Raw genomic sequence first — 27,071 nt, 5'->3', positions numbered from 1 at the left:
GCTTGAGATTTGCAGGGCTCAACCCACTCATATTGCTACCTCCCTTTAAGTCTGTTCAGAAATTTTCCAGTGTATTGATACCTGCCTGGACATAAAAATGGTATATACATGTCTGTCCTTTCTCAGATAACTATTGATCTGTGCTCCTTTAAAAGAGAGAGCCTTCAGGACACCCTTGTAACTGTTCATCACTTGGTGCATCGTGGTATCTTAGTTGAGAGTTGGTCAGCCAAGAACAGGTTCTTGCAAGGGCAGGCGAGCTCCAATCTAGTATTGACAGTGGAGACCACAGATGGCAGCCTACATGGCTGGGAGCTAACTTCTAACAAGACCTGTACCAGTATTTAGAAAGCCATAACACTGATTACAAAACACAACAGCTGATCCACACATTAACAGACAGCGCTCTTCTACACAAAGAAGCTCATTCCCTCGTAGTTTGGGTGGGAAAGTTGCCTGTCCTTGTGTAGCCTCTGTCAGAGGTTCTCGAACTGGGGGTCATGACCCCTCAGGGGGGTTTGAGGTTATAAGGTGGGGGGTTGTGAGCTGTCAGCCGCTACCCCCAAATTCTGCTTCGCCTCCAGCACTTATAATAGTGTTAAGTTAAAAACACTTTTTTTTTTAAATATTTATCAGAGGAGGGGGGTCGCACTCAGAGGCTTGCTGTGTGAAAGGGATCATCAATACAAAAGTTTGAGAACCACTGCTCTATTTGAAGGGTAATCTCAATTTCCTGGCTAAGCTGATAGCAAGTAGATCCTGTAGAGTGAAGCCTTCACCTATTTCTCTTCTCAACAAGAAAATATGGAGAGCCAAGGAGAGGGACAGGTAGCTGTTTCACCCCCCCCCCACCAAAAAAAAAAGAAACAACTTTGTTCCCAAGAGACCCATATTTTTTGCTCATCTATAAGGTTTTAGAAGCAGCAGACATGGGTGGTCATATGCAAAATATCACCTTTAAGTCTGTCGTCTCTTCCTGCTCATGAACTAGGGTTCTCCGTAAGCTCAGGGGAGATTGGGTCTAATCATTCTCATCTCATTATGGCTGAGAAAGCTGTAGTTCTATGACATAACAGACTAGGCCATGGAACATCTAGTGTGCTTAACATACAGAAAAGCTCCTCTGGCTTATCCAGACCTCAGAGGGCTCAGATTTCAGAGGAAATGGTTACAGAAAAGAATATTCTGAATAATTTCTGTATAATTTCTGTTCTTCTCAAGGAACCATTCTACCAATAGACAATATTCTCTGCATGTCTTGACATTTAAACACTGAGGCAGAAATAAGCAAACCTTAGACTAATGCATGCCTCTCAACGGGCCTGAAAATTCCTCAATAGGCATATGTCCTGAGAATTTGTAGACCAGGCAAGATTTACTCCCATACAGTCATCCAGAAGGTTTAGAATCCTTCATACTTAAGATGGTCACAGACCTCCATAATAAACTGTTATCAAACTGTTAACTTTACCAGATGCCTAGTTAAGCCATTCCATTGGTCCCTCCTGTCATCTAAGGTTATGTTCATGTCTTCCATGCTGAGGCCTTATTCATAGAATGCTGATAGAAATGCACTTGCCACACCAAAGAAGCGATACTTTAATTTTGGAATGGATCTGATTTTTTTAATTCAAACATCAATTTAAAGGAAGGGTTTAGACATCTAAATCCTTCATGACCACATGGCTATGGTGTTGTGTGTTGGAAGCATGTAAAGCTAAGGGTTCCCTCTGAAGGCTAACTTGTTTATCCTTCATCTTATGATTCATGAGGTTGTATCTCTTTTATGAAGAAATCGGCAAGGTGACTACATGGTCCGGAGTTGTACCTTTGCTACACTTGAAATTAGACATCCAAGTGTGTTCCAGTTTGGTCTTGGCAGGAAAGTGCTGGATGCCATAGCATCACAATGAACTCAAGCCTCTGTTGTGCCTAGTTCTTTTTTCTGTGCATAGATACCAATGAGCCTTAGAAATACCATGGATCAATGGGTAAATTCTGGCTCCAAACTAATACCTTCCCTGTACAACTGCATTTCTGATTAAAATCCCGTTATCGGGATCAGTGGACCTGAATATGATGAATGGGAAAAGGCGTCTATCTGAAAATTTTCCTTTCTTCAATAATTCAAGTCCACTAACTCAACCACTTGCTATGTGGTTGATATTTGTTCTGGGATATTTGTTCAGTGGTTCTTTGCTCTGTGCCCTGTGGACAACAAAACAACAACTAAGCTACAAATAATATGGCTAAAGTTATAGTATAAACAAGTTCTATCGTTACTGCTCACTCCAACTAGTTTGTGCTTCAGTGCCAAAGTTATAGCACTCACCCTGTGATGTGTAGGTCTGTCTCTTCCCTCAATGCTTCATGGAATCCAAAAGCCTATTGAGGATTAGTAGACAAAACAAGGAGCCTTGTTAGGTTTTTCAGACGTGATTCAAACACTCTGCCTGTTTGCTTTGGCTAATGAGGACCAATTAGTGGACTGGTAGCTGGTCCCTAGAGGTAGATCCCTGAGCAACTTCCTTTAGAATACAGTGCAGTCAGAAAGCAATGCAGCTATACCATTTATTCACCAAAAACTTGCATGAAAAGGAACATGAACATAAAGCTTAACTAAAGATATTTGTCATGCATGCTGGAAATTTAATTTAAAAGGACAGGCAAAGAACCATACACACAGATGGGGTCTCTACTGCTACGACCACAATAAAGCATCAGTCTGTTTTCTTTGGTCACACATTTAGAGATTTCAGGGTTCCTGGCAGGTTGTTAGGGGCAGGGAGATGAAGGCACTCTTTAGCCCCCTCTCCCAGAGGAGAGAGATCACTGCAGCTCTTTAAAGCTGCTCTGAAGTGTCCTACCCTATTTAGTTTGACTTGACACAAGATGGAATTTCCATGAATAATTAGACCTTTAGAGCCAGTCATATTGATCCCCTTGGCATTCCAGTCGTCTTGTCTGAACTAAGGAATTTCACAGTCTTTGCATTTGTAGATTTTTCTTCCCAATAGATTCTTTGTGATAACTCTGTTCTTCTTTGAGTGATGGTTCCTATATGTATTCCAAACACAGGTGCACATATGCGCTGGAGCTGGAAGTTTTTTTCAGCAGTGTCAGTTGGCCCGCATGTGCATTGTACATAGCCTCATGGTGCAGGCAAGGTTATATGAGACTGTGCGGGACAATGCCCCCTCAGTTCCCTCTTACCGCTGCATGGTTGGAGTTGGAATCCTTGTTCCTCCATACTCGTAGCTTGCCTGCAAACATGCTTGTTCGTTGTACAGTGTTAGTATTTCTTTCTTTTTTCTATAGTTAGTTTTAATCCTCACCGCATCTGGGGCCAGGCTATGCCCCTGCTTCTCCCTGGGACTATGCCCCACGTTCGGCAGTTCAAGAACTGTTCGTCGTGCCCTTGCTCATACTCCATGAGTCATGAGTACCACCACTCCCTTTATTGCCTTGGGGAAGCCCATCTAGCTGCCCATTGCTAAATCTGCCACCCCTTCCTGCTGTGGGGCTCACCTGTTCCGCCTCCATATGTTGCTCATGGAATAGACTCCCTGGCTGCGTGCCCAGTCTGACCAGGAACTGTCAGTTCTGATGGTGCAACACCCTTCACCAGTGGTGAGCCCCCCACCTAGCACTTCTCGCGCCTCGGATCCAAAGGTGCCGCCGGTGCCAGAGAAGTCCCAGTGTGAGTCGCAAACACTCTCATGGGCATTGTAGCAGCCCCTGTCACAGACTGCTGCCAAGCTCAGTATTCCCTCTCCGAGCAGCGCCCGGTCAGGTGAGATATCCTGTGCAGACACATGGTGAGCTTCCCCAATCTGAGAGCAAAGCTAAAAAGAAGCGTGAGGTGTCAGTAACGTCGAATGCACCACTGGCCTTATTTACCTTCTCAGGGCACCTAACCTTCGGTCTGGGCCCCTGCACCAGACCCAGACAGCTCAGACTCAGAAGTGGAGCCGGTATTGATGGGTTCCAACAGTCCCTACCATCACCTGCTCGTTGCTGGATGATACCCTGATTTCCCCCCACCCTCTCGCCTCCTGACAGTCATAAATAGTATCAGGAGCTGCTGCAGAGGGTTGCTAGTAACTTGGGCATACCCCTGGAGGAGCTCCAGGACCACTACCACCACCACCAGTTGCTGGATATCTTCCAGTCCCAGGGACTGGCTTGCACTGTGTTGCCCATCAACGATGCTGTCCTGCGGCCAGTGTGGATGGTCTGGCACATGCCGCCTCCCATGCCCAAATGGGCAGATAGCCGGTTCTTTGTTCTGTCTTAGGAAACAGACTTTCTCTTCTTCGCGCCCACCCCTTTCCTTGGTGGTTCATACGGCGACCAAATGCTTGAGGCATCATATGCATGGCCAGCACACAGGGTGGCCAAACGCCTGGCCCTTCTGGGCCAGAAGGTCTACATTTCCATGGTGTTGCGGTTTTGCATTGCTAATTACCAGGCTTTGCTAGCAAAGTATTTAACAATTATGCCAAGCTAGCAGAGAGTTCCTGGATGACTTGCCATTGGACAAATGGCAAGGCTTCCAGGCCCTTGTGTAAGAAGATCACCTGACTGACCAGATGAGCCGCCAAGAGGTGGTCGATGTCGCAGATGCATCCTCCTGCTCCCTTGCGACTGGCGTAGTCATGCACAGGGAGTCGTGGCTGCCATCCTCTGGCTTCCAACAGGAGGTCAAGACCACCATCAAAGGGGAGGTCCTGAATGAAGACAAGCTGGTCTCATCAGTCTTTGCCAAGTCCCTTCGCTCCCTGAAGGACTCAAGGGTGACGCTTTGGCCTCTAGGCATTTACATCCCACCACCCTGGTGAAGACCAGCAATAACAACCCTCCCAGCCCCAGTCCTGTGCACCATACCAGACCGCTATCTCCACTGTGAGGATGCTCCACCTTGAAGACACTGATCCCAGTGGCCCCAGACCTCTGCTCCTGCCACAGCCACCTCTTCTTGCCTCATCAACCACATTTTTTTTACGCACAAGTTTGACGCTGAGAGTCCCCTGCATCACCACCCTCGTCCTCCCATCTCCCCCGTTACCTTTGGGGCTGTCTTTCCCCTTTTCCCCACAACAGGAGCAAGATCACCACGGACTGTTGGGTGCTGGGGGTTGTACGGCACGGTTACTCTATCAGGTTTCTCACCTCCCGACTTCACTGGGCTCCCACGAGGGAATCCCTGCCACAAAACGAGGCAAATGCCCTCATCACCAAGGGCGTGATAGAACCGGTGCTCCACCCCTTCATTGGCTAGGATTTCTACTCTCCATATTTCTCATCCCGAAGAAGGGTGGAGGGCTCCGCCCTATACTCAATGTAGTGCCAATCTTTAAAAAAGGGAAGAAGGAGGATCCTGGGAACTACAGGCCAGTCAGCCTCACCTCAGTCCCTGGAAAAATCATGGAGCAGGTCCTCAAAGAATCAATCCTGAAGCACTTGCATGAGAGGAAAGTGATCAGGAACAGCCAGCATGGATTCACCAAGGGAAGGTCATGCCTGACTAATCTAATTGCCTTTTATGATGAGATTACTGGTTCTGTGGATGAAGGGAAAGCAGTGGATGTATTGTTTCTTGACTTTAGCAAAGCTTTTGACACGGTCTCCCACAGTATTCTTGTCAGCAAGTTAAGGAAGTATGGGCTGGATGAATGCACTATAAGGTGGGTAGAAAGCTGGCTAGATTGTCGGGCTCAATGGGTAGTTATCAATGGCTCCATGTCTAGTTGGCAGCCGGTATCAAGTGGAGTGCCCCAAGGGTCGGTCCTGGGGCCGGTTTTGTTCAATATCTTCATAAATGATCTGGAGGATGGTGTGGATTGCACTCTCAGCAAATTTGCAGATGATACTAAACTGGGAGGAGTGGTAGACACACTGGAGGGGAGGGATAGGATACAGAAGGACCTAGACAAATTGGAGGATTGGGCCAAAAGAAATCTGATGAGGTTCAATAAGGATAAGTGCAGGGTCCTGCACTTAGGACGGAAGAACCCAATGCACAGCTACAGACTAGGGACCGAATGGCTAGGCAGCAGTTCTGCGGAAAAGGACCTGGGGTGACAGTGGACGAGAAGCTGGATATGAGTCAGCAGTGTGCCCTTGTTGCCAAGAAGGCCAATGGCATTTTGGGATGTACAAGTAGGGGCATAGCGAGCAGATCGAGGGACGTGATCGTTCCTCTCTATTCGACATTGGTGAGGCCTCATCTGGAGTACTGTGTCCAGTTTTGGGCCCCACACTACAAGAAGGATGTGGATAAATTGGAGAGAGTCCAGCGAAGGGCAACAAAAATGATTAGGGGTCTGGAACACATGAGTTATGAGGAGAGGCTGAGGGAGCTGGGATTGTTTAGCCTGCAGAAGAGAAGAATGAGGGGGGATTTGATAGCTGCTTTCAACTACCTGAAAGGGGGTTCCAAAGAGGATGGCTCTAGACTGTTCTCAATGGTAGCAGATGACAGAACGAGGAGTAATGGTCTCAAGTTGCAGTGGGGGAGGTTTAGATTGGATATTAGGAAAAACTTTTTCACTAAGAGGGTGGTGAAACACTGGAATGCGTTACCTAGGGAGGTGGTAGAATCTCCTTCCTTAGAGGTTTTTAAGGTCAGGCTTGACAAAGCCCTGGCTGGGATGATTTAACTGGGAATTGGTCCTGCTTCGAGCAGGGGGTTGGACTAGATGACCTTCTGGGGTCCCTTCCAACCCTGATATTCTATGATTCCAGATTCTCAACACCTTCATCTGCAAGACAAAGTTCTATACGTTCATTTCACATTGATTATTCCCTCCCTTCTCTGAGGAGTCTGGTTCACAGCTCTCAGCATGAAAGATGCGTACTTTCATATCAACATCCACCTGGCTGACCACAAATTTTTTTGCTTCCGTGAGGGCACTAACCACTACCAGTTCAGGGCCCTCCCTTCGGCATTGCGACAGCCCCCCACGGTCTTCACAGAAGAGTTTGCAGTAGTGGCAGCACAGCTCCGGAGTCTGGGATGCTCCATGTTCCTGTATTTGGACAGCTGGCTTCTCGTCACGCCTTCCTGCACCAGGCTACATCCGCCATCACGCTCTGCGCTCTCTCCTCGCCACGCTGTGTCTGCATTAATGAGGAGAAATCGGTGCTCATCCTGACGCAGACGATCCACTTCCTTGATGCTCCTCTCGAGTCCATGGCAGCTGGGGCCTTTCTCCTGGCAGGCCGCCTCGCCGCCTTGATGGCTGTAGCTGTGGACCTTCACCGCAACCCCCGCACCACAGTTCACCTACATAACGATGTATACCCAATTACACATGTGCTATCTACAGCTGTAGCTCCTGTCAGTTGCCTGACCTCATGCAACCCACTTGGATGACACACTGCTTGTTCCCTGCTCGGTTTGGGCCTCCCTGGTCTGGTGGATCGACTCTCCAAGGTGTTCTTCAGCACCCCCTTCACCACACCTGTCCCAGCTGTCACCTTGACCACAGATGTCTCCCTCACCGGTTGGGGCATTCTCTGAGTGAGCACATTGCCCAGGGGTTTTGGATTCAGCATGAGGCACACGAGTGCATCAATGTCCTCCAGCTTCGAGCAGTCCGCTTGGCTTGCCGCATGTTCCTGCTGCTCATCTGTGTCAGGTCAAATCCTCTGACAAGATCACGGTGGTGGCTTACATAAACAGGCATGGTGGCACCAAGTCTCTGTCTCTTTGTACAGAATCCATCCACCTCTGGAACTGGTGCATCCGCCATCATGTCACGCTGAACGCAGCATATCTCTCAGGCACGCAGAACTCCATGGCCCATGTGCTCAGCCAGCACAGATACCTCAATCACGAGTGGGAACTCCATGACCCCACTCTCCATTCACTCTGCTATGCCTGGGATACCCCTTGCTGGGATCTTTTTGCCATGTGTGAGACCCACAAATTCCTCCTTTACTGTTCCTGGGGGGCCACGGAGCCCAGCTTCCAAAGTGGTGCTCTCCTGCCTTGGGGTGGCAAACTCCACTATGCCTCTCGCCCCATTTCCCTCCTTCCCAAGGTGCTACAGAAGATCTGCCAGGACACAAGCCACAATACTGCTGATCGCTCCATTTTGGCCCGGTCAGTTGTGGTTTCCCAACCTCCTCTGGCTTTCTGCCTGATCCTGGACCTCACCCCAGACCAGGGTACTGTCCACCACCTCAATCCTGGCCCCCTTACTCTCATGGCCTGGTTTTTGGATGGGGCTTGTGTGTGGTTAACACCTGGTTGGCACCAGTGTGCCTCATCCTTACCCACAGCAGGCGGGCCTCCACCAGAGTGTGTTATATAGTGAAATAGGCCTGTTCCATCTTCTGAGCTTGGCGCCATAACCTTTCCCTGGATGCTTTCTCCATCACCTCCTTGAACCTTAGGCCTCGGGCCTTTCCCTTAGCTCTGTCCTGGTCCACCTGGCAGTCTTCCATAAGGACGAGGTCTCCTTATACCTTCAGGAGAAATTTGGTGAAGGTGGTTTCAGATTTCCACATCAGGCAGTCAGTTTACCTACCAGTCTTACATCCTAAGCCACATGCCAGTCTGGGAGATAGAACTTGCACTCACTTGATGTCTGTTGCAACCTCACCTTCTACCTCGACAGGACCCGTGACTTCCGTGCTTCTCCACGCCTTTGCAGACAGATCCCGAGGTCAGGCCCTCTCCTTCCAGTGTGTCTCGAAGTGGGTCTTGGCCTGCATACGTGCATGCTCTCTAATGCCATGCCGCCCAGCTGGATTATGGCACACTTGACATGGACATAGGCGGCCACTTCCACCTCCTTGGCAGATGTATCCTGGCATAACATCTGCCAGGCGGTGACATGGCATCCTGTCCTTACCTTCATGGCCTGCTATGCCATAGCCCAGGGGGCAGTAGCCGATGCAGCCGTGGGTTGTGCCTTCCTTCAGACTGCAGTACCTCTTGCATCCTTGCAACGCAACCTTCTCCACATTGATCACTGCTTGGTACTCAACTGCATTTGGAATACATATAGAGACCATCACTTGAAGAAGAGGAGGAGGTTACTTATCTGTAACTGAAGGTTCTTCAAGATGTATAGTCCCTATTTGTATTCCAGTACTCACCCTCCGTCCCCTCTGTTGTGGTCCATGTTGCTCGATGGTGAGAGGGTGACTGTGGTGGGGTGTCATCCCTCACAGCTTCATATAACCTCGCCTGCGGCATGTGCAGGCCAATGGATACTGATACAACAATCTTCTGTCTCTGGTGCATGGCGCACATGCACACTCACGTTTTGGAATACAAATAAGGACCATGCATCTCAAAGAATCCCCTGTTACAGGTAAGTAACCTCTTATCTCAGTAAAGAATTTATTGAGGATTCAGTTACCTCACAAAGGAATCATTTGCTGAGCCATTATCCCTTGGACTTACAGAAGCTTAACACTTTGCGTGTAGTTTCAAATGCTGGCTTCCCATCTCACATATAATGGAAGACCTGAATTAATGTGGTGGAAAGCAAATAAAAAAATAGTCCCCAAAACCTACAACCTCAGAATAATCATATTCTCTTATCACGTCACATCCTTTCCATTGTGATTGCACCATGTATCTAATGCTAATACAACTGTAATATTTAATACTCTTTGTTTACATATTGGAATGATACTACTTTAATACCATTTAAGCATTCTTGAGCCAATGCTCTAGAAACCTGCCAGTGAATTTACAATTGTTTTATCAGCATATCTCTGGTTAGTAGTGCTATTTTGTTAAAATGATCATTGTTTCATAGAGGAAAGACTTGGAAATGGGTGCAAAGACTTATGGGGAGTTTTATGCTTTTGTATTTTACAAAATGTTGATGATATTGAATAATGTTTGCAGCAGAATCTTTGCTGTAGGTGTCCTGCTGGGTTCTTTTAACCTGAAGGTGGTATTTGGAATTGTTTTGGACCTAAGAGCAGAAGAAGATTTCCCTATTTTGTGAGAGAAGAACAGTATCTCTGTGGAATTCTGAAGGGTCCTGGGTCTAGTCTACACTAGAAAAGGTTTGCTTGTATAACTATATGAGCAAACCATTTTAAAGTAAATGCAGCTTCAACTAGCAAAATAGTTTATACTGTTTCACCGAATGAAGTAAGCGTTACTCGCAAAGGTTCTTTTGCCATTATGATTGAATCTGCATTATTCCTTTTGCTGGTATAAAAATATCTTTTAAAAAATCACAGCCATAACCAACCTTTTTTCTGGCCTCCAGTGTTTGGACTGTGTAATGTAATCTGTCACTGTGTAATATAATCATGATAGTCTTGTAAAAAAACTGTGTGTGTGAGAGAGAATATATGTATAAAATATTTTTTACATACTTTTTCTCTGTCATTCCAGGTGATGCTGCAAGTGTGATTCAGTTTGGTAAATCGTCCAAACGATCACCAGAGTCTACTCAAATTGGGCAGTATGGGAACGGCTTGAAATCGTAGGTATAACAGAAGCCAGCCTTCTGAGATCTTGAAGTTTGGCTTATAGAGGGCCAGCAAATGTTGAGCTTCATGTTCTTCTGTAAAAAGGAAACACTTAAAGTCCCATTTAAAAAGCTACCATAAGGGAGTTATGGGTGGCTTTATTTGTTAGCTTTGGATACACTCTCTGTATGTCTGTCACTTTCCTTGTAACTCTTTCTCAGGCAATGAAGTTGGTCCTAGGGCTATGACATCACAATAACTTACACTACATGGCAATATCATAATGAGGTTTGAATTGACCATTTGCTAATAGGAGACTATGGTGGTGACCTCTAAAGATGAATCCTGTAGATACAACGTGGCTACCAGTGCTGGATTCCCAAAGACTTTTCTGGGATGATTGTGAATCTTTATTAGGAATGAAGTTCTGATTTTCTCAGAATTTGCTCTTTTGGTTTGGGGCACATACTACTGGGAGAATTCTGTGCCAATAAAAATTCTGCAAAAAACCTAAAAATTCAGTGCCAGAAAATTAAAAATTCTGCATGTTTTAGTTGTCAAAATAACACAATAATGCCAGTTTCAATTATTTTGGTAATTTATTTCAAAATATCTGTTAACAAGTATGTCTAACAATACAGACCAAAAAAAAAAAAGATTCACGTAAAATTTTTTTGACAAATAATATTAATACAGAACTTTGACAGGTCTCAGAGGAGCAGCCGTGTTAGTCTGTACCCGCAAAAAGAACAGGAGGACTTGTGGCACCTTAGAGACTAACCAATTTATTTGAGCATAAGCTTTCATGAGCTACAGCTCACTTTATCGGATGCATGCAGTGGAAAATACAGTGGGGAGATTTATATACACAGAGAACATGAAACAATGGGTGTTACCATACACGCTGTAACGAGAGTGATCACTTTGAGTAATTCATTTAAATTACAATACAGAACTGTATTTCCTGCACTTGTCAGAAGCAGTGCAAAGACTTGGGGGTGTCGGGTAACTGAGGAGCTGAGGGAGAGGGAAGAAGCCTGGGAGTGAACCTGGAGGGTTTTGGGTGTGGTTGTGAGAAGGTTTTTTTGGTGGGGTGGGAGGGATTGTTAGGGAGTTGGGAAGCCTCCCCCATGCAGACCCTAGCTGACCACAAGCCTTTCCCCTTCAGTCAGACGCATCTGCCCTGTCCCTGGATCCCTCCATCCCCATGGGTCTCTGCAGCCTCCTCCCCCATCCCCAAGTGTTCCTGCAACCAACCTCCTGTGGCTCAACACTGTCACCCCACAAGCTCCTGAGCCCATGCCCAGTCTGTCTCCCCTCCCACCCCCACTAGCCTTTCTGAATCCCAGTCTGTGACACACGCACCCCCAACAGTCCTGTGTGCCACACTCTGTCCTGACCTGACTCTGCAGGCAGGGTGCTGTGATGAACTTCTTCTCCTGGGGGAATTCTGCAATACTGGGCACTCACAGAAATTTTTTTTCCCCATAGAAAATACATTTTGCCCCAGAAGTGCTGCAGTTCTGCCTTTTGCACACCAGGGGCTGTTGGGGCACGAGAACAGCTGGCTGTGTCCATGTGGCTGGCTATTCTGGGCTAGAGCAGCCTCTGGTGGGCAAAAGGTGGAAATGCAATACTTCTTGGGCAGAATGTATTTTATGCGGGGGGGGGACAACATGACAAAATTTATGCGGGACAGATGAATTCTGTGTATCCACAGATGTGCAGAATTCCCCCTGGAGTAACATACCAAAATGAAAGCTTATTTTGGGGACACCAAGACTTTAAAAGTGACTGTTGGGTGTCTCAATTTTAGGTGTCAGCTGGATATCTAACATCACTAGTCGCCTCTGAAAAGTGTGGCCTGGACCACTAATTTTTCCACTTTTTTCCTCTTTTAAAGTCTGGTGAATTTGGGCAATTGGACAGGGGGAAATGTCTGACCCAGAATTTAGATTAATGGGTTTCTGTATTCCAGTAGTTCCTAGAGGCATGAACCAGGATCAGAATCCCATTGTGCTAGGCACTGTACAAACAAAAGCAATAGTAATAGACAGTCCCTGCCCTGAAGAGCTCACAGTCTAAATAAACGAGATGGACAAAGGGTGGATAGTGCACAAAGAGAAGTGACTCACCCAGGGTTATGCAGCAGGTCATTGGTAGAACTCGGTATAGAATCCAGGTATCTTGAGTCCGGTCCAGTGCAACATCTGCCGGAGCATGCTGCCTCTCAATTGAACAGTTTTCTAATGCAAAGGCAAGTTACAGAAATTCTAGTTTTCTTCAAGTGATGGTCCTTATTTGTATTCCATATATGGGTACACAAGTGCACTGTATGTCTGAGTCCAGAGATTTTTAGTAAAAAGTGTCCACTGGTTCACACATGCAGTTACTCTCCTTGTGTTCTGAACCAAGAGTACAATGGGTGGTATGGACCAACCCTCTTCCAATTTCTTTTTACTGTCACATGACCTGAGTCAGAATCTTCTGGGTCTGCAGCTGCTTCTGTCATTTTCTTTAATCTGTACTTATATATTGTAAATAGTAGTATTTTAGTATTTTCACTATTTGTTCCCTGCCTTGGGAAAATTCTCTCCTGAAGGCAAGGACTATGCCTTGTGTCCTGGGGTTTAAGAACTGTTTCCGTGTTTCCTACCCCTGCTTCTTTTCAGTGTGTGACTAACACCAGCACTGCCTTTACTGTCTCAGTGAGGTTCACGTCTCTGCATCTGCCATTGCTTCCCTCCTCAGACTTGGGGTTGAGAGCTCAGACTGAAAAAGCCCTGAGACCCCAGTTGATCTGGGCCAAGGAGCCCCCTCTGTACACTGGTCTCAATAAATTGGCAGTGCCCCTCTGAACATGAGCTCAGGAGCTGAGACTACAACTTCCAAGCCTAGCGAATGAAAGGCCTCTTATTAGAGTAAGGGGCACTGTCACAAGCATCGGTACAGATCCTCTGTAAAATATGCTCTGAAAAGATCCATCCCTGATTCTGTCCAAGTCAGGCGAGTCCGTGCACATGGATGATAAGGACTTAGGCCCAGGTAAACAGCCACTGCAGGAGAATGTGGCCCGTAGGAGTATGGATCCATTGGTACCAATCTTGATGCTGATGTATAAGCCAAAGGACCCATCCAGATCAGACTCTGTACCGATACCAACAGAGCCCCAAAAGGATTCAATGTCCACTATATCCAGAGAAGTCTCGGGTCTAGCGGCCCAACCACCCATACACCTAGCACCTTGAGGTGGTCTGAGACCTATGTTTCCCTGGAGTACATTTTTGCTCTTCCTGTCCTCAATCCCCTATCCTCTTAAGTCCAACTTTATTTAGATATAGCATCACACCTGGAACAAACCACCTCGAAGACACTGGGGTGATCTCTACTATCCACAAATCTGAGTATCCATCTGTTGGTACTGATGGTTCTGCTTGTCAGTTGGGAACCTACCTTCTGATCTGATGAGTCAGAGGCTCCAGATGAACCTCTACCCTTCATAGGGAGATGAGTCTGATCAGAAGCTCCAGTAGATCAGGGTCCTGTCTCTGCCAAGATATGACTTCCCAGTGCCATGAGGTTGGCTCCAACTGGTTGACTGCTCATGCTGGCATTACTGAAGTCATAGAATATCAGGGTTGGAAGGAACCTCAGGAGGTCATCTAGTCCAACCCCCTGCTCAAAGCAGGACCAGTCCCCAATTTTTGCCCCAGATCCCTAAATGGCCCCCTCAAGGATTGAATTCACAACCCTGGGTTTAGCAGGCCAATGCTCAAACCACCGAGCTATCCCTCCCTCCCTGGGACCCTTACTCTCTAGGCACCTCAGATCTATGCATGAACCTTATCTACCCTCTCTTAGCTGACACCAACTGGCTTCATCAGAGTGTGAAGAGGAGGAAGTTGCGCCAGATTCAGGAGTTTCAGTGGCCATTTCATTGTCCTTGCCAAATGAAGTAGTCACCCCATCTTCACCAGCTCTGCCTGATGATCACAGGCAATATCATGAACTCTTACAAAGAGTGGCATCTGAGCTCCAGATCCAGCTCAAGGAGGTTCCAAGAGCTTCAGAATAGACTATTGAACATTTTACAACCCTTGAGTCCCAGTCGAGTGACCCTCCCAGTCAGTGAGGCCACAGTAGTGTGATGAACTCCTGCCTTGTGCATTCCCTCCCCAAAAAGGGTTGAGAAGTGCTACTTCATTCCACCAAGGAGTGACGTTTTGAATGATGGTCCCTATTGGATTCCACTCAAGGTTATGTGTCTGGAACCTGAGAATTTAAAAGTAGTAGTTCTGTTGGTCCGCACATGTGCCCTTGCTCCACCTCATGGCTTCATCCGAGGCAACAAAGGATTGGGCAGGCTGACTGCGCCCTCAGTTCTTTCTCACCACCACATGATCCGAGTCAAAGCTGCTGCTGTCCTCTCACCTTTCTCTGATGCACTTAAAAAAAAACAAAAAACCACCAGTTTTTAGAATTATACACAGTTTTGGTTGCTTTTTTTTTTCAGTAGTTTTAGTCTTTGTGTTAGTTTTCAGGATTAAGACACTTGGGGACTCCATTTCTCTGGTTCCCCACCCCTCAGCATCCATGCCTGGATTATGCTGACAACATCGGGGTTCAAGATCTGCTCCTCCTGTCCACATTTGTTCTTGGTCAGTGATGAGCAATGTTGCCTGTACTGCTTGGGAGAAGCCCACATTTGATCTAGGTGCAGTATCTGCTTGTCCTTCCCAAACTGTACCTGGGAAGACTAGGCTCTCCACCTCAAGAAGCACCTCATAGAGGTTATCATGAGGCTGCCGTCAGATCCAGGCTGGAAGCGTCAGTCTCTTCGCGCCCCGCCCCATACATCAGCCTGAGAAGCCCAGGAGCGTGCCTCCTGCCATGGAGATTAAGTCTGGTTCTGCTGGTACCAGTATTACGGACCCTATGCTGGGGCCCGGTAGGGGGGCAAGGAAGCATGGCCGTAAGTCTCCCTCCAGGCTCAAGAAGGATAATGCATCTTCCATGAGTTCTAGCCACAGAGAAACAGGTCACAAGCACGATAAGTTTAACAAACTGCCAGATCCACCCGTTATGTGCCCAGGGAAGTGCAGAATACTATAGAGGACCTTCCTTTCAGTCAGGAGACCAATGATTCCTGTCACTCCCTCATGGATTCCAGAGCCACTTTATGGTCCCCAAGGTATCTACACCCAAAGTATAAGTTCTTCCCTCAGGCACCTGCATGTTGGTTCAGAGCTCCTCATTTCTTCCATCAATGGCCCTGTGAACCTCCTCACAAGCAGCAGAAGACTCAAAGAGCTCGTCCTTCAGGTCTGTCATCACAGTATTCAACATTACATGCTCAGCCTTTGCTGAAGAAATATTTCTGAGTGCACCTAGAGAGCCGCCAACCACCTTGTCTCCTGCCTTACACCTGACCCACACCCTTTAGGGGGGTGTCTAGTACTCTTTTTACCAGATTGGAGTATAACAATGGACAAGTGCATCCTGGATGTCATTTGACATGGCTATGCAATCAAGTTCACAACGCTTCCTCATCACCTGCCCTGATCCTGCCTCAGGGACCACTCCCATGACAGTATCCTCACCCTAGAGGTGGACTCCCTACTGAAAAGGGGAGTGATAGAAGCAGTTCCTCCGACCTATCGGCGCAGGATTTTACTCCATTTATTTCTTTGTACCCAAGCAGAAGGGTAGGTGGAGACCAGTCTTGGACCTCCATCTCAGTCGGGTCATATGCAAAACAAGAAGTTTTGCATGGTCACCTTAGCAGTCATCATCCCTTCGCTAGAAAAAGGAATGTGGTTTACAGCTCTTGATATGCAGGACACCTATTTTTACATAGACATCCATCCAACCCACAAGAGGTTCTTAAAGTTCACAGTTGGCCTTTGGCACTTCCAATACAGGGTCCTACCATTTGGACTCACCATGGCTCCATGAGTCTTTACCAAAGTTTTGTCTGTACTATCAGCACACCTCTGGCATAAGGGGGTCCTTATATTCCTGTATCTTGGTAACTGGCTCTTAGCAGAATGATCCACGAGGGAGGCTCGAACCTCGACCTCCATGTTGCTTATACTTCTCTCTCTTCCCTGGGGGTGAATGTAAACATTGAAAAATCAATTTTGGACCCCAACAGTTCCTAGAATTCATTGGGGCATCTATTGATGTAGTTTTGGCACAAGCCTGCCTACTGAGGGACAGATTTCAGATGCTGCAGGAGCTGATTGCCAAGTGGTCATCAGTCCTTTTGTTCCAGTCAGGACTTGCCTTTCTTTCCATGGCCATATGGTGGCCTCACATATATCACTGCCTTCGCCCATCTGTACCTTCACCTGTGGCTCCAGAAGGTCTAGTCTCCCACGTGACGTACCATGGACCTTCTGCTGACAGCTTCCCCCGGATGTACTATCCTCCTTCCAATGGTGGACAGACTCTCTCGTCAGGTCTGCAAGAGATGCCCTTCCTTCCATCCTTCCCGGCCATGAAGATCATCGTAGATGCATCACTTGCCAGATGGGGTGCCCATATGAGCGAGCACATGATGCAGGGGACTTGGACCACTTGGGGATCCAGAGTGCATATCAACAGTCTGGAGCTTTGAGCGGTACAGAGGGTGTCATGTATTTCTCCCATCGGTTTGCTCCCATCATATTCTCATTATGTTGGACAATAATACTATTCATCGGAATGCATCCGATTATTTGAGCAAGCTTTCATGAGCTACAGCTCACTTCAATTCATTAGTCTCTAGGGTGCCACAAGTCCTACTTTTCTTTTTGCGGATACAGACTAACGCGGCTGCTACTCTGAAAATAACACTACAGTTTATTATGCCAACAAATGGGCATGTGGTCACTGGCGCTTTGTGCAGAAGTGCTCTGGTTGTGCAATTGGTGCATTGCCAACAAGATCTTGTTGTTGGCGGCCTATCTTCCAGGGACTCAGAACATGATTGTTGGCTCTCAGCAGGAAATTGGTGACTGACCATGAATGGCATGACACCGTAGGTCAGCGACATTTTCAACCAGACCAGATCTGACTAGGGATCTCTTTGCCTTCTATGGCAATAGCAAATCATCACATACTGCTCCAGAGGGGATCTTGGCACGCATTCCCAAGGCGAAGCCCTTGTCATCCGCTGGTCAGACCAGATCAATTACACCTTTCCCCCCCCTCAACCCCTGCTTTCGCATTTCTTCTGCAAGATCAGGAGGGAGAGAGCCAGAGTTACTCTCATAACCCCATTCTGACCTTGCCAGTTCTGGTTTCCCCACCTTCTCTGCATGTGAGCATCTCCCCCACGAGACCATTACCAATTCAGACTCCTCCTGTTCAGACTAGCTATGGCACCTACCGTCTTGCAAAAGTCTTTTTCAGTGGTGGCGACCTGGATGAGAAGAAACAGCTTTATTGTCTTTCCAGATTTCAGCGACTGGCTACTGATGGGCAGATCCAGCATGGAGATCCAGTCAGCAACCCCATTTCTAGTCTGTTATCTCTCCTGGGAATCTGTATCAGCGAAGAAAAGTCAACTTTGATTCCCACAAGGACCACAGATTTCATAGAAACTATTCTGGACTTGACTACAGCAAGAGTCTACCTCTCCTGATGGAGAGATTCTGCACCAAGAGCAATATGATAAAATAGGTCTGTATCAAACCTCAGACTCCAGTCAGTGTCTGCCCTTCCCTTCTAGGCCATGTGGCCTCATGCACTCACGTAACACCATTTTCCAGGCTCCACCTCCACTGTCTACAAACCTGACTTCAGTCTGTCTACTTACCAGACGACAGGGCTGGGGCTTTGAGCAGGAGATTGGACTAGATGACCTCCTGAGGTCCCTTCCAACCCTTATATTCTATGTTTCTATGACAGTGCCAGAATAACAATCCCGGCCAAGATGATGGCTTCTCCTGCCTGGTGGGCAAACCCAGAAAAAGTTTGTGAGGGTTCTTTTTCTCACACCCTTACCCGAGGTGACTGTTGTCATGGATGCTTCCCTCTTATGTTGGGGAGCCCACATTGACAATCACATTGCACAAGGCACCTGGACCCCTTGAGAAGCCAACATGCATATCACCAACCTACTGGAATAAAGTCCACCTCGCAGCAGTGAGCGCCTTTCATCCTGTGTTTGAAGATCATACGATCTTCACTCCTCCAAAGACAATTAGATTTCTGATTGGACTAATTAGAATTTTCCCACCAGTGGTTAAACCAACATTACAATGGGATCTTAATCTAATACTTTCAGTATTTACCACATCTCCTCCTTTTGAACAAATAGCCACTTGTTCCATGTCCCACCTGTTGATGAAAGTTGCCTCCCTAGTTGCCATTGCATCAGCCAGAATGGTGAGCGGGCTGGGAGCACTCATGGAAGATCCATTATATACCATTTTTCATAAAAAGGTCTTTCTTCACTTCCACCAAAATTCATTCCTAGAGTAATTCCTGAATTTCACATAAATCAAACCATCCACTTATTGGTACTTTTTTTTTTCCAAAGCCTCATACCTCTGATGAGGAGAGAAGACTTCACTCTTTTTCTAGATGTCCAGCGGGGCACTGGCATTCTATCTGCAGAGAACAAAAGCAGTTAGGAAAACATGTAGACTATTTATTTATTGCCTCAGCAAAGTGATCAAGGGTCAAGCATTATCATCTACCCAGAGACGCTCTCTGAATGGAGCTCAAGCGGCATCATCCTTCTTTACCAACTAGCAGATATCCTTCCTCTAACCCTGGGAGGGCATGAGAATCCACTCCATTAGAGTACAAGCAACCTCTTGAGACATACCTCTATTAGATGTGTGTAGGGTGGCTATCTGGAGCTCTGTCCATACTGTCACAAAACATTATGCATTAGGCCAAACCTCTGCTGCAGATAAAGCTGTGGGAATGGCAGTACTGCACATATCCATACCATCTGCATCCTTGCACCCACCTCCTGTTTGACTCCTGTTTGCTAATCTCCAGTCCATCTCGAAGAAATGGAGGTTGGTTACTTGTAACTGGAGGTTCTTCAAGATGTGTGGTCTGTATTCCACTATCTGTCGTCCATCCCCGCATTGCGTATCATGACTGGATTCATGGTAAGAGGAGGAACTGGAGCATCATCATTCCACACTTCCCTTCTATCCTTGGTTCAGGGCACGAGGAGAGCAATTGTGCATGTGCGGACCAAGGGACACGGTTACTAAAAATCTCCAGACTCGGGTATACACGTACACAATGCACCTATGTGTGGAATCACAAAGGGACCACACATCTCAAAGAACCTCCAGTTACACATAAGTAACTTCCATTTTCCTTTACTGGGGGAGTGCTTCAGGGGAAGCAAATGGTGAAAGAGTGGGGGAGAAGGAAACTGGCAGAGAGAGGTAGAAATGGGAAAGGAGAGTAAGGTTGGGCAGGGCTGTTCGGGAGGCCACTGGGTCCAGTGCCCTGGAGCTAGTGCTGGCCACTGTGGGCAAGGAGCTCTGAAGGTTGTAGTGATTCCATAGTTTGCACCCTGTAAGCTCTTCTGGTTGCCACTGCTGCTGCCCACATGGCTGGAGAAAGTGATGCCCACTTGGCCTTATGCTGTATATGCATCCACATGAGTCTGGAGCAGGTTTTCTGTGGAGCTAGAAGATCCTACCTTTGGCTATAGCTGGTGCTGGATGTTTTGGGGAACAAGCCCACAGGCCTCCATCTAATCCTACGAAAATATGTCCTTTTCTGGATTGTCATTTTTGTGGGGTGAATCAAGTTATTTCGGGCCTGAATGATTTTTGTTTGTATAGCATGACAAGATGTTTGTCTTAAACCATTTTGAGATATTCAGATATTATCTCATGTTTGTTGCATTTCAAAATGAATATAGTTGAGGGGAAGGGACCCTGGTAGCCCGGGACTTGTAGTAGGAAGTGTTGAGTTTTTCAGACTGACTTTCCACACGCTCTAAAATCTGCCTCCAGGGGTTCCATGCGGATTGGGAAGGATTTTATCCTCTTCACTAAGAAAGACACCACCATGACCTGCCTCTTCCTGTCGCGCACATTTCACGAGGAAGAAGGCATCGATGAGGTTTGCATGCCCTTTGTCAGTCTAAAATAGAATGCTGGGTATTTGCTAAGATCAACCTTCTGTTGTTCTCTGTACCTCATCTGAGCTTCTAAGAGGAAAAGAACCTGTTCTGAGGTTGATTTTTCTTGTGGTTTCCATTGTACTTGGGGTAAAATATCTTGGTCTGAGAAGATGAACTGTATAAAAAGGTAACTCTGAGGGGATGGGAAACCACGGTTTTTGGGTGTTGGACACTGAGTTAATACCCCCTCCAATAACAGCTGAGTAGGAAGGGGATCAATGCTGTAGGTAGAGGCCATCAGAAGAAATAACTTAACCCAAGCATGGGAGCCAGTGAAGTGTGTCTTTCTCAAGAGAAAGGGTTGGAGCTTTATCTTAATCCCCATCCAATCCTTTCCACAGGTGATTGTCCCGCTGCCCACCTGGAACACACGTACCCAGGAGCCCATGACCGACAACATGGAGAAATTTTCTATTGAGACTGAGCTCATTTACAAGTATTCCCCCTTCAAGTCGGAACAAGAGGTGATGGAGCAGTTTAAGAAAATCCCTGGGGAGAAGGGTAAGTGTAAACTGGTGCTGGGCATGTGGCAATTGGAGATGAAACAGGAGAAGAAATTTGGATGGCATTAGATGGAGCTAACCTCAAGTTTGTCACCTACTCAGGGACCTTGGTGATTGTCTTTAATCTCAAACTGATGGATAATGGGGAGCCAGAGCTGGATGTGACCTCCGACCCCCGAGATATCCAGATGGCAGAAACACCCCCTGAAGGAACGTAAGTGCAACAGATGCTGGGGTTGTCTGTATGAATGGCTTATGGTGGTTGTAGGTTGATGTGTCCTGTTTATGCGGTGAGTTGATGAGAATTCTGCATTTTGGAGTGCATCAGGTTGGGATTTCAGACTTTCCTTGGCTCTCCTGCTCAGTGTTCCCTCTAATTTTGTCCAAGAACGTGCAGAATGAAATTCATTGGGTGGGGGTGGAGTGGAGGGATTCGGCGTGTGGGAGGGGGCTCAAGGCTGGAGTAGAGGGTTGGGGTATGGGGGTGGGAGAGGGCTCCAGCTGGGAGTGTGGGCTCTGGGGTGGGGCCGGGGTTGAGGGGTTTGGGGTGCAGGCTGTCCTGGGGCTGTGGTAGGGAGAGAGGACTCCCCCCAGCTCTCTCTCCCCACGGCAGCACCTGGGCTGTGGGGGGAGAGGTGCCTCAGCCGCAGCTGGGTTGGGTTGGGGCCGGGGGAGGAGCGCCTCTCCCCTAGCTGCGGCAGGTTGGGGCAGGGGCGCCTTTCCCCAGGCTGGGGCCGGGCGTGGGGAGGGACGCCTCTGCTCCAGCTGCAGCAGGTCCGGGGCTGGTGGAAAGGCATCTCTCTCTGCCACAGCCCTGAGCGCCTGCCTGTGTGGTGCTTAATAGGCTGCTATGCAGCCATGCATCTTAGATGCACTTAACAGCTCATGTAAGTTATTCTTGTGCTTTGGATGCCCAAAGAGGACAATAGCACATTAGCAAATGTGACACTGATACTTGGTTAATTCAGATGTGGGGAGGGAGGGACCTGGGGTACAGAGTGAGTTTTATAATCATTTGAAAGAAGGGATTACTGGGACGGAAGGCAAATCTCTAGCCCTCCTCCCCTCCCCCCCCCCCCCCCCGAACTGTTTGAGTGTGACTGAGTTGGGTGGCTACACCTACATTGTGACCAGACATGGAGTTCAGGTGAGGCTAGCTGCCTAACCAAGATGAGGGGGCAGTAGGACTGGATTTGAATGTTGGGTTCTCTGTTCAAAGGACTGCGGGTGGGGCCTTTTTGGGATGTGAACCGTCTGTTCAGTGTAAGGGAGTCTGGTTCACTGGTCGGACACGCACAGTTAGAGCTCTTTGCTCAGTAAAGGGGAGACTGATATGGATGGGCAAAGGCTTCTCAGTGAAGGGGAACCTGGGACAGTGCTCAGGGTGGCTCATCATGGTGGAATGCAGACACGAGCCAGGTAGGCTGTTTTGTCCACCCTTCAAGCTGGTTTATAGCAAGAAAATAAACAAATTGGTCCTAAACCAACGAAATAGATCTTATCCAAACCCTGAGCAGCACCCCAACACTCTCCCCATACCAAGTCATAAACTTGGTATGGGGAGAGTGTTGGGGTGCTGCTCAGGGCTGGGTAGGATGGGCTGTCTTCTCTGGTAAGTGGAGTAGAGGGCACTGCTTGGGTTTGACTAGACTATCTCGTTTCTGTAAGCTCCCTCCTCTTGCAGGAAGCCGGAGCGTCGCTCCTTCCGTGCCTATGCTGCTGTCCTTTATATTGATCCCAGAATGAGGATCTTCATCCATGGACACAAAGTGCAAACCAAGCGACTTTCCTGCTGCCTCTACAAGCCCAGGTAGGAGCCATGACTTAGGGGACCATGTTGACCCGCAAGGCCCCTGTGGTCCCATTATATCCCTGGTAGCTTGCTGGGTGTGTTTGCCATGTATAAGACCCTGTAGAAGCCATAAAAATCAAGAGACGGTGGCTAATGTGAAGTCCTGGAGCAAGATTTTGAATAGTGATCAGTGTTTGCCTACTTCTGTTCCCATTAAAGTCAAGGAAAAGGCCAAGGCTTCTGAAAATCCTACCTGGAACCCATGGGGTTCAGTTCCATTTCAGGGAATACAAAGGAGTGAAGGTCATGTTCTTGGCCATGTCACAACTTTGTTTCAGACAGCAATAACCAGTTTGGTATGGCTGGGAAATTCCCACCTGGGGTATTATGAAAATTATATCACGTGGAAATGAAAGTAGGCCGAATGTCTAGAAACACTAAGTGTGTGGTGGTGATGTTTTTAAGATACAGCAGTTTTAACTTTTGTATGATGTCTGGGCAAAATTGGTTTTTCCTCATTTTAAACTCACTCAGACATCAACTTCCAAATCCATGGAATCAGACTATGGGGGGGAAAAGGTGATGTCATGGTAGGGGTCTACTATAGACCACCAAATCAGGAGGAGGACATGGATGAGGCATTTCTAAAACAAATAACAAATATCCAAAACTCAAGACATGGTAATAGTGGGGAACTTTATTTATCCTGACATCTATTGAAAAGGTAACACGTCAAAACACAAAATATCCAATAAGTTCTTGGAGTGTATTGGGGGCAGTTTTTTGTTTAAGAACATAAGAATGGCCATATTGCCTTCCGACCTTGGCTGGTGCTACACGCACCAGAAGGAACTAACAGAACAGGGCAATTTATCGAGTGATCCATCCCCTGTTGTCCAGTCCCGGCTTCTAGCAGTCGGAGGTTTAGGGGCACCTAGAGCCTAATTTAATACCAGGCGCTCAGATTCATCCTTCTTAGTATTTATACTACTTGCATTTGTATACAAACGTTTATAAAATTTGTCAATATTCAGTGAATTCTTTGCCATAGTCAATGGCACATTGTGTCCTGAACCATCTGAACCATCAACCATGTGTCCTGAACCAGATGGTTCAGGACACATTGTGTCCTGAACCATCTGAACCACCTGAACCATTGACTATGGCACAGTCAATTCTGTGCCATAGTCAATGGTTCAGATATCTTCACTGTGATATAATTGAATAGCACTCTTTTTCATTTGACCATTTCTCTTCAGTTCCTATGTGTATTTTATCCACTTCTATCCTCTCTTCCTCACTAGGACATAGAGTATTCTCTTTAATGAATCCTCCACTAAGGGATGTGTCTGTCTGAACCATGTGCTCCTCCACACTTTTTGGCTTTCCCCCAGCTCTTAGTTTAAAAACTCCTCTGACCTTTTTGATTTTACATGCCAGCGTTATGGTTTCAGTGGAGCCCATTCTTCCTGTATAGGTGCCTCCTTTCCCAAAATGTTCCCCAGTTCCCAATAAACCAAGTCTCTCCTCTGAGCATCATCATCTCATCCATGCATTGAGAGCCTGCAGTTCTGCCTGTCTGTCTGGCCTTATCCAGCTGGAACTGGAAGAATTTTGGAAAATGCTATCCTGGCAGTCCTGGACTTTAATCTCTTGTCTAGCAGCCTAAATTTGGCCTCCTACATTTTCCATATGTCATTGGTACCTACCTATACCATGAGCCTCCCCAGCACTGCATGTACATCTGTCCAGATGGCTTGAGAGGTTTGCAACCTTTTCACCTGGCAGGGAGTTTACCATGCAGTTCTCCTGGTTATCACAAACCCAACTATCTTTATTTCTAATAATCTAATCCCCCAATCCAAGTCAAAAACATGGAGACCTGGGAGAAGGTTCGGAATCTGGGGGGAGCATGGGCCATTATAGCAGGGTTAAGGGAGAGACGAGAGAACGTGGGGGGGGGGGGGAATCAAATCAGTATCTTAGATGTCTGTATACTGATGCGAGAAGTATGGGGGATAAGCAGGCGAAACTTGAAATACTAGTTAATAAACACAACTGTGACATAGTTGGCATCATAGAGACTTGGTGGAATAATACACATAACTGGAATATTGGTATAGAAGGGTACAGTTTGCTCAGGAAGGACAGGCAGGGGAAAAAGGGAGGAGGTGTTCCCTTCTATATTAAAAATGTATACACTTGGACTGGGGTTGAGATGGAAATAGGAGACAGACTTATTGAAAGTCTCTGGGTAAAGATCAAGAGTAAAAAACAAGGGTGAGGTCATGGTACTACAGACCCCCTAGCCAGGAAGAAGAGGTGGAGGAGACTTTTTTTAAACAAGTAACAAAATCATCCGAAGCCCAGGACTTGGTTGTGATGGGGAACTTCAGCTACCTAGAAACCTGTTGAGAAAATAACACCGCAGGGCACAGATTATCCAACAAGTTCTTGGAATGTATTGGAGACAACTTTGTATTTCAGAAGGTGGAGAAAGCTACCAGGGGAGAGACTGTTGTAGATTTCATTTTGACAAATAGGGAGGAACAGGTTGAGAATTTGAAAGTGGAAGGCAGCTCAGATGAAAGTGATCACGAAATGGTAGAGTTTATGATCCTAAGGAATGGTAGGAGGGAAACCAGCACAATAAAGATAATGGATTTCAAGGAGGCAGGCTTTAGCAAACTCAGGGAGTTGGTAGGTAAGATCTCATGGGAAGCAAGTCTAAGGGGGAAAATGATTGAAGACAGTTGCCAGTTTTTCAAAGAGACATTATTAAGGGTACAAGAGCAAACTATCCCACTGCGTAGGGAAAATAGGAAGTATGGCGACAGAGCATCCTGGCTTAACCAGGAGATCATCAATCATCAAACTCCAAAAAAAAAAAAAAAAAAAAAGTCCTATGAAAAGTGGAAACTAGGTCAAATTACAAAAGATGAATATAGACAAATAACACAAGTATGTAGGGATAAAATTAGGAAGGCCAAAGCGCAGAATGAAATTAAAATAGCTAGAGACATAAAGGGTAACAAGAAAACATTCTATGAATACATTAGAAGAAAGAGAGAGACCAAGGACAGGGGAGGCGCATTACTTAATGGGGGGGAGGGGAGAACAATAACTGAAAATGGCAGAAATGGTTAATTACTTTTTGTTTCAATTTTCACCAAAAAGGTTAGAAGCGGTTAGACATTGAACATAGTGAATGCCAGTGAAAATGAGGTAGGATCAGAGGCTGAAATAGGAAAAGAGCAAGTTAAAAATTACTTAAAGTTAAATGTCTTCAGATCACCAGGGCCTGATGAAATGCATCCTAGAATACTCAAAGAGCTGACTGAGATGATATCTGAACCATTGACTCTCTTTGAAAAGTCATGGGAGACAGGAGAGATTCCAGAAAACTGGAAAATGGCACTATATTTGCCCATCTATAAAAAGGGAAATAAGGAAAATCCGGAGAATTAACCAGTTAGCTTAACTTCTGTACCCAGAATGATGATGGAGCAAATCATTAAGCAATCAATTTGCAAACACCTAGAAGATAGTAAGGTGATAAGTAACAGTCAGCATGGATTTGTCAAGAACAATTAGTGTCAAACCAAGCTAATAGCTTTCTTTGACAGGGTAATGAGCCTTGTGGAGATGCAGGAAGTGGTAGATGTGGTCTATCTGACTTTAGTAAGGCTTTTGATACCGTCCCGCATGACTGTCTCATAAAAATACTAGGGAAATACAGTCTAGATGGAGCTACTATAAGGTCGGTGCATGACTGGTGGGGAAACTGTTCCCAGAGAGTAGTTACCTGTGGTTCACAGTCAAGCTGTAAGGGCTTATCAAGTGCAGTCCTGCAGGGATCAGTTCTGGGTCCGGTTCTGTTCAATATCTTCATCAGTGATTTAGATAATGGCATAGAAGAGAGTACACTTGTAAAATTCCCAGATGATACCAAACTGGGAGGAATTGCAGGTGCTTTGGAGAATTAAAATTTGGACAAACTGGAGAAATGGACAAATGCAAAGCGCTCCACTTAGGGAGGAACAATCAGTTTCACACATACAAAATGGGAAATGACTGCCTAGGAAGGAGTACTACAGAAAAGGATCTGGGGGGTCATAGTGGCTCACAAGATAAATATGAGTCAACAGTGTAACACTGTGTTGCAAAAAAAAAA

General features: G+C 46.6%; 1 protein-coding gene across 3 annotated transcripts in view; it reads left to right on the top strand.

Annotated features, from left to right (window-relative positions):
* Positions 1–27,071, top strand: part of MORC2 (MORC family CW-type zinc finger 2) — a 116,124-nt gene that overhangs the window by 15,100 nt on the left and 73,953 nt on the right. For all 3 annotated transcript variants that reach the window (XM_048821068.2, XM_048821067.2, XM_048821069.2), the window contains exons 5-9: positions 10,376–10,466; positions 20,433–20,541; positions 20,944–21,103; positions 21,208–21,319; positions 22,790–22,915. In XM_048821068.2, coding sequence (XP_048677025.2) covers positions 10,376–10,466; positions 20,433–20,541; positions 20,944–21,103; positions 21,208–21,319; positions 22,790–22,915 — 598 coding nt within the window. The remainder of the gene's footprint in view (positions 1–10,375; positions 10,467–20,432; positions 20,542–20,943; positions 21,104–21,207; positions 21,320–22,789; positions 22,916–27,071) is intronic.

The sequence above is a fragment of the Caretta caretta genome, chromosome 15 (genome assembly GCF_965140235.1).
Source record: "Caretta caretta isolate rCarCar2 chromosome 15, rCarCar1.hap1, whole genome shotgun sequence".
Classification (NCBI taxonomy): domain Eukaryota; kingdom Metazoa; phylum Chordata; order Testudines; family Cheloniidae; genus Caretta; species Caretta caretta.
The sequence above is the reverse complement of the archived record's forward strand: the minus strand, read 5'-3'. Positions and strand labels throughout refer to the sequence as shown.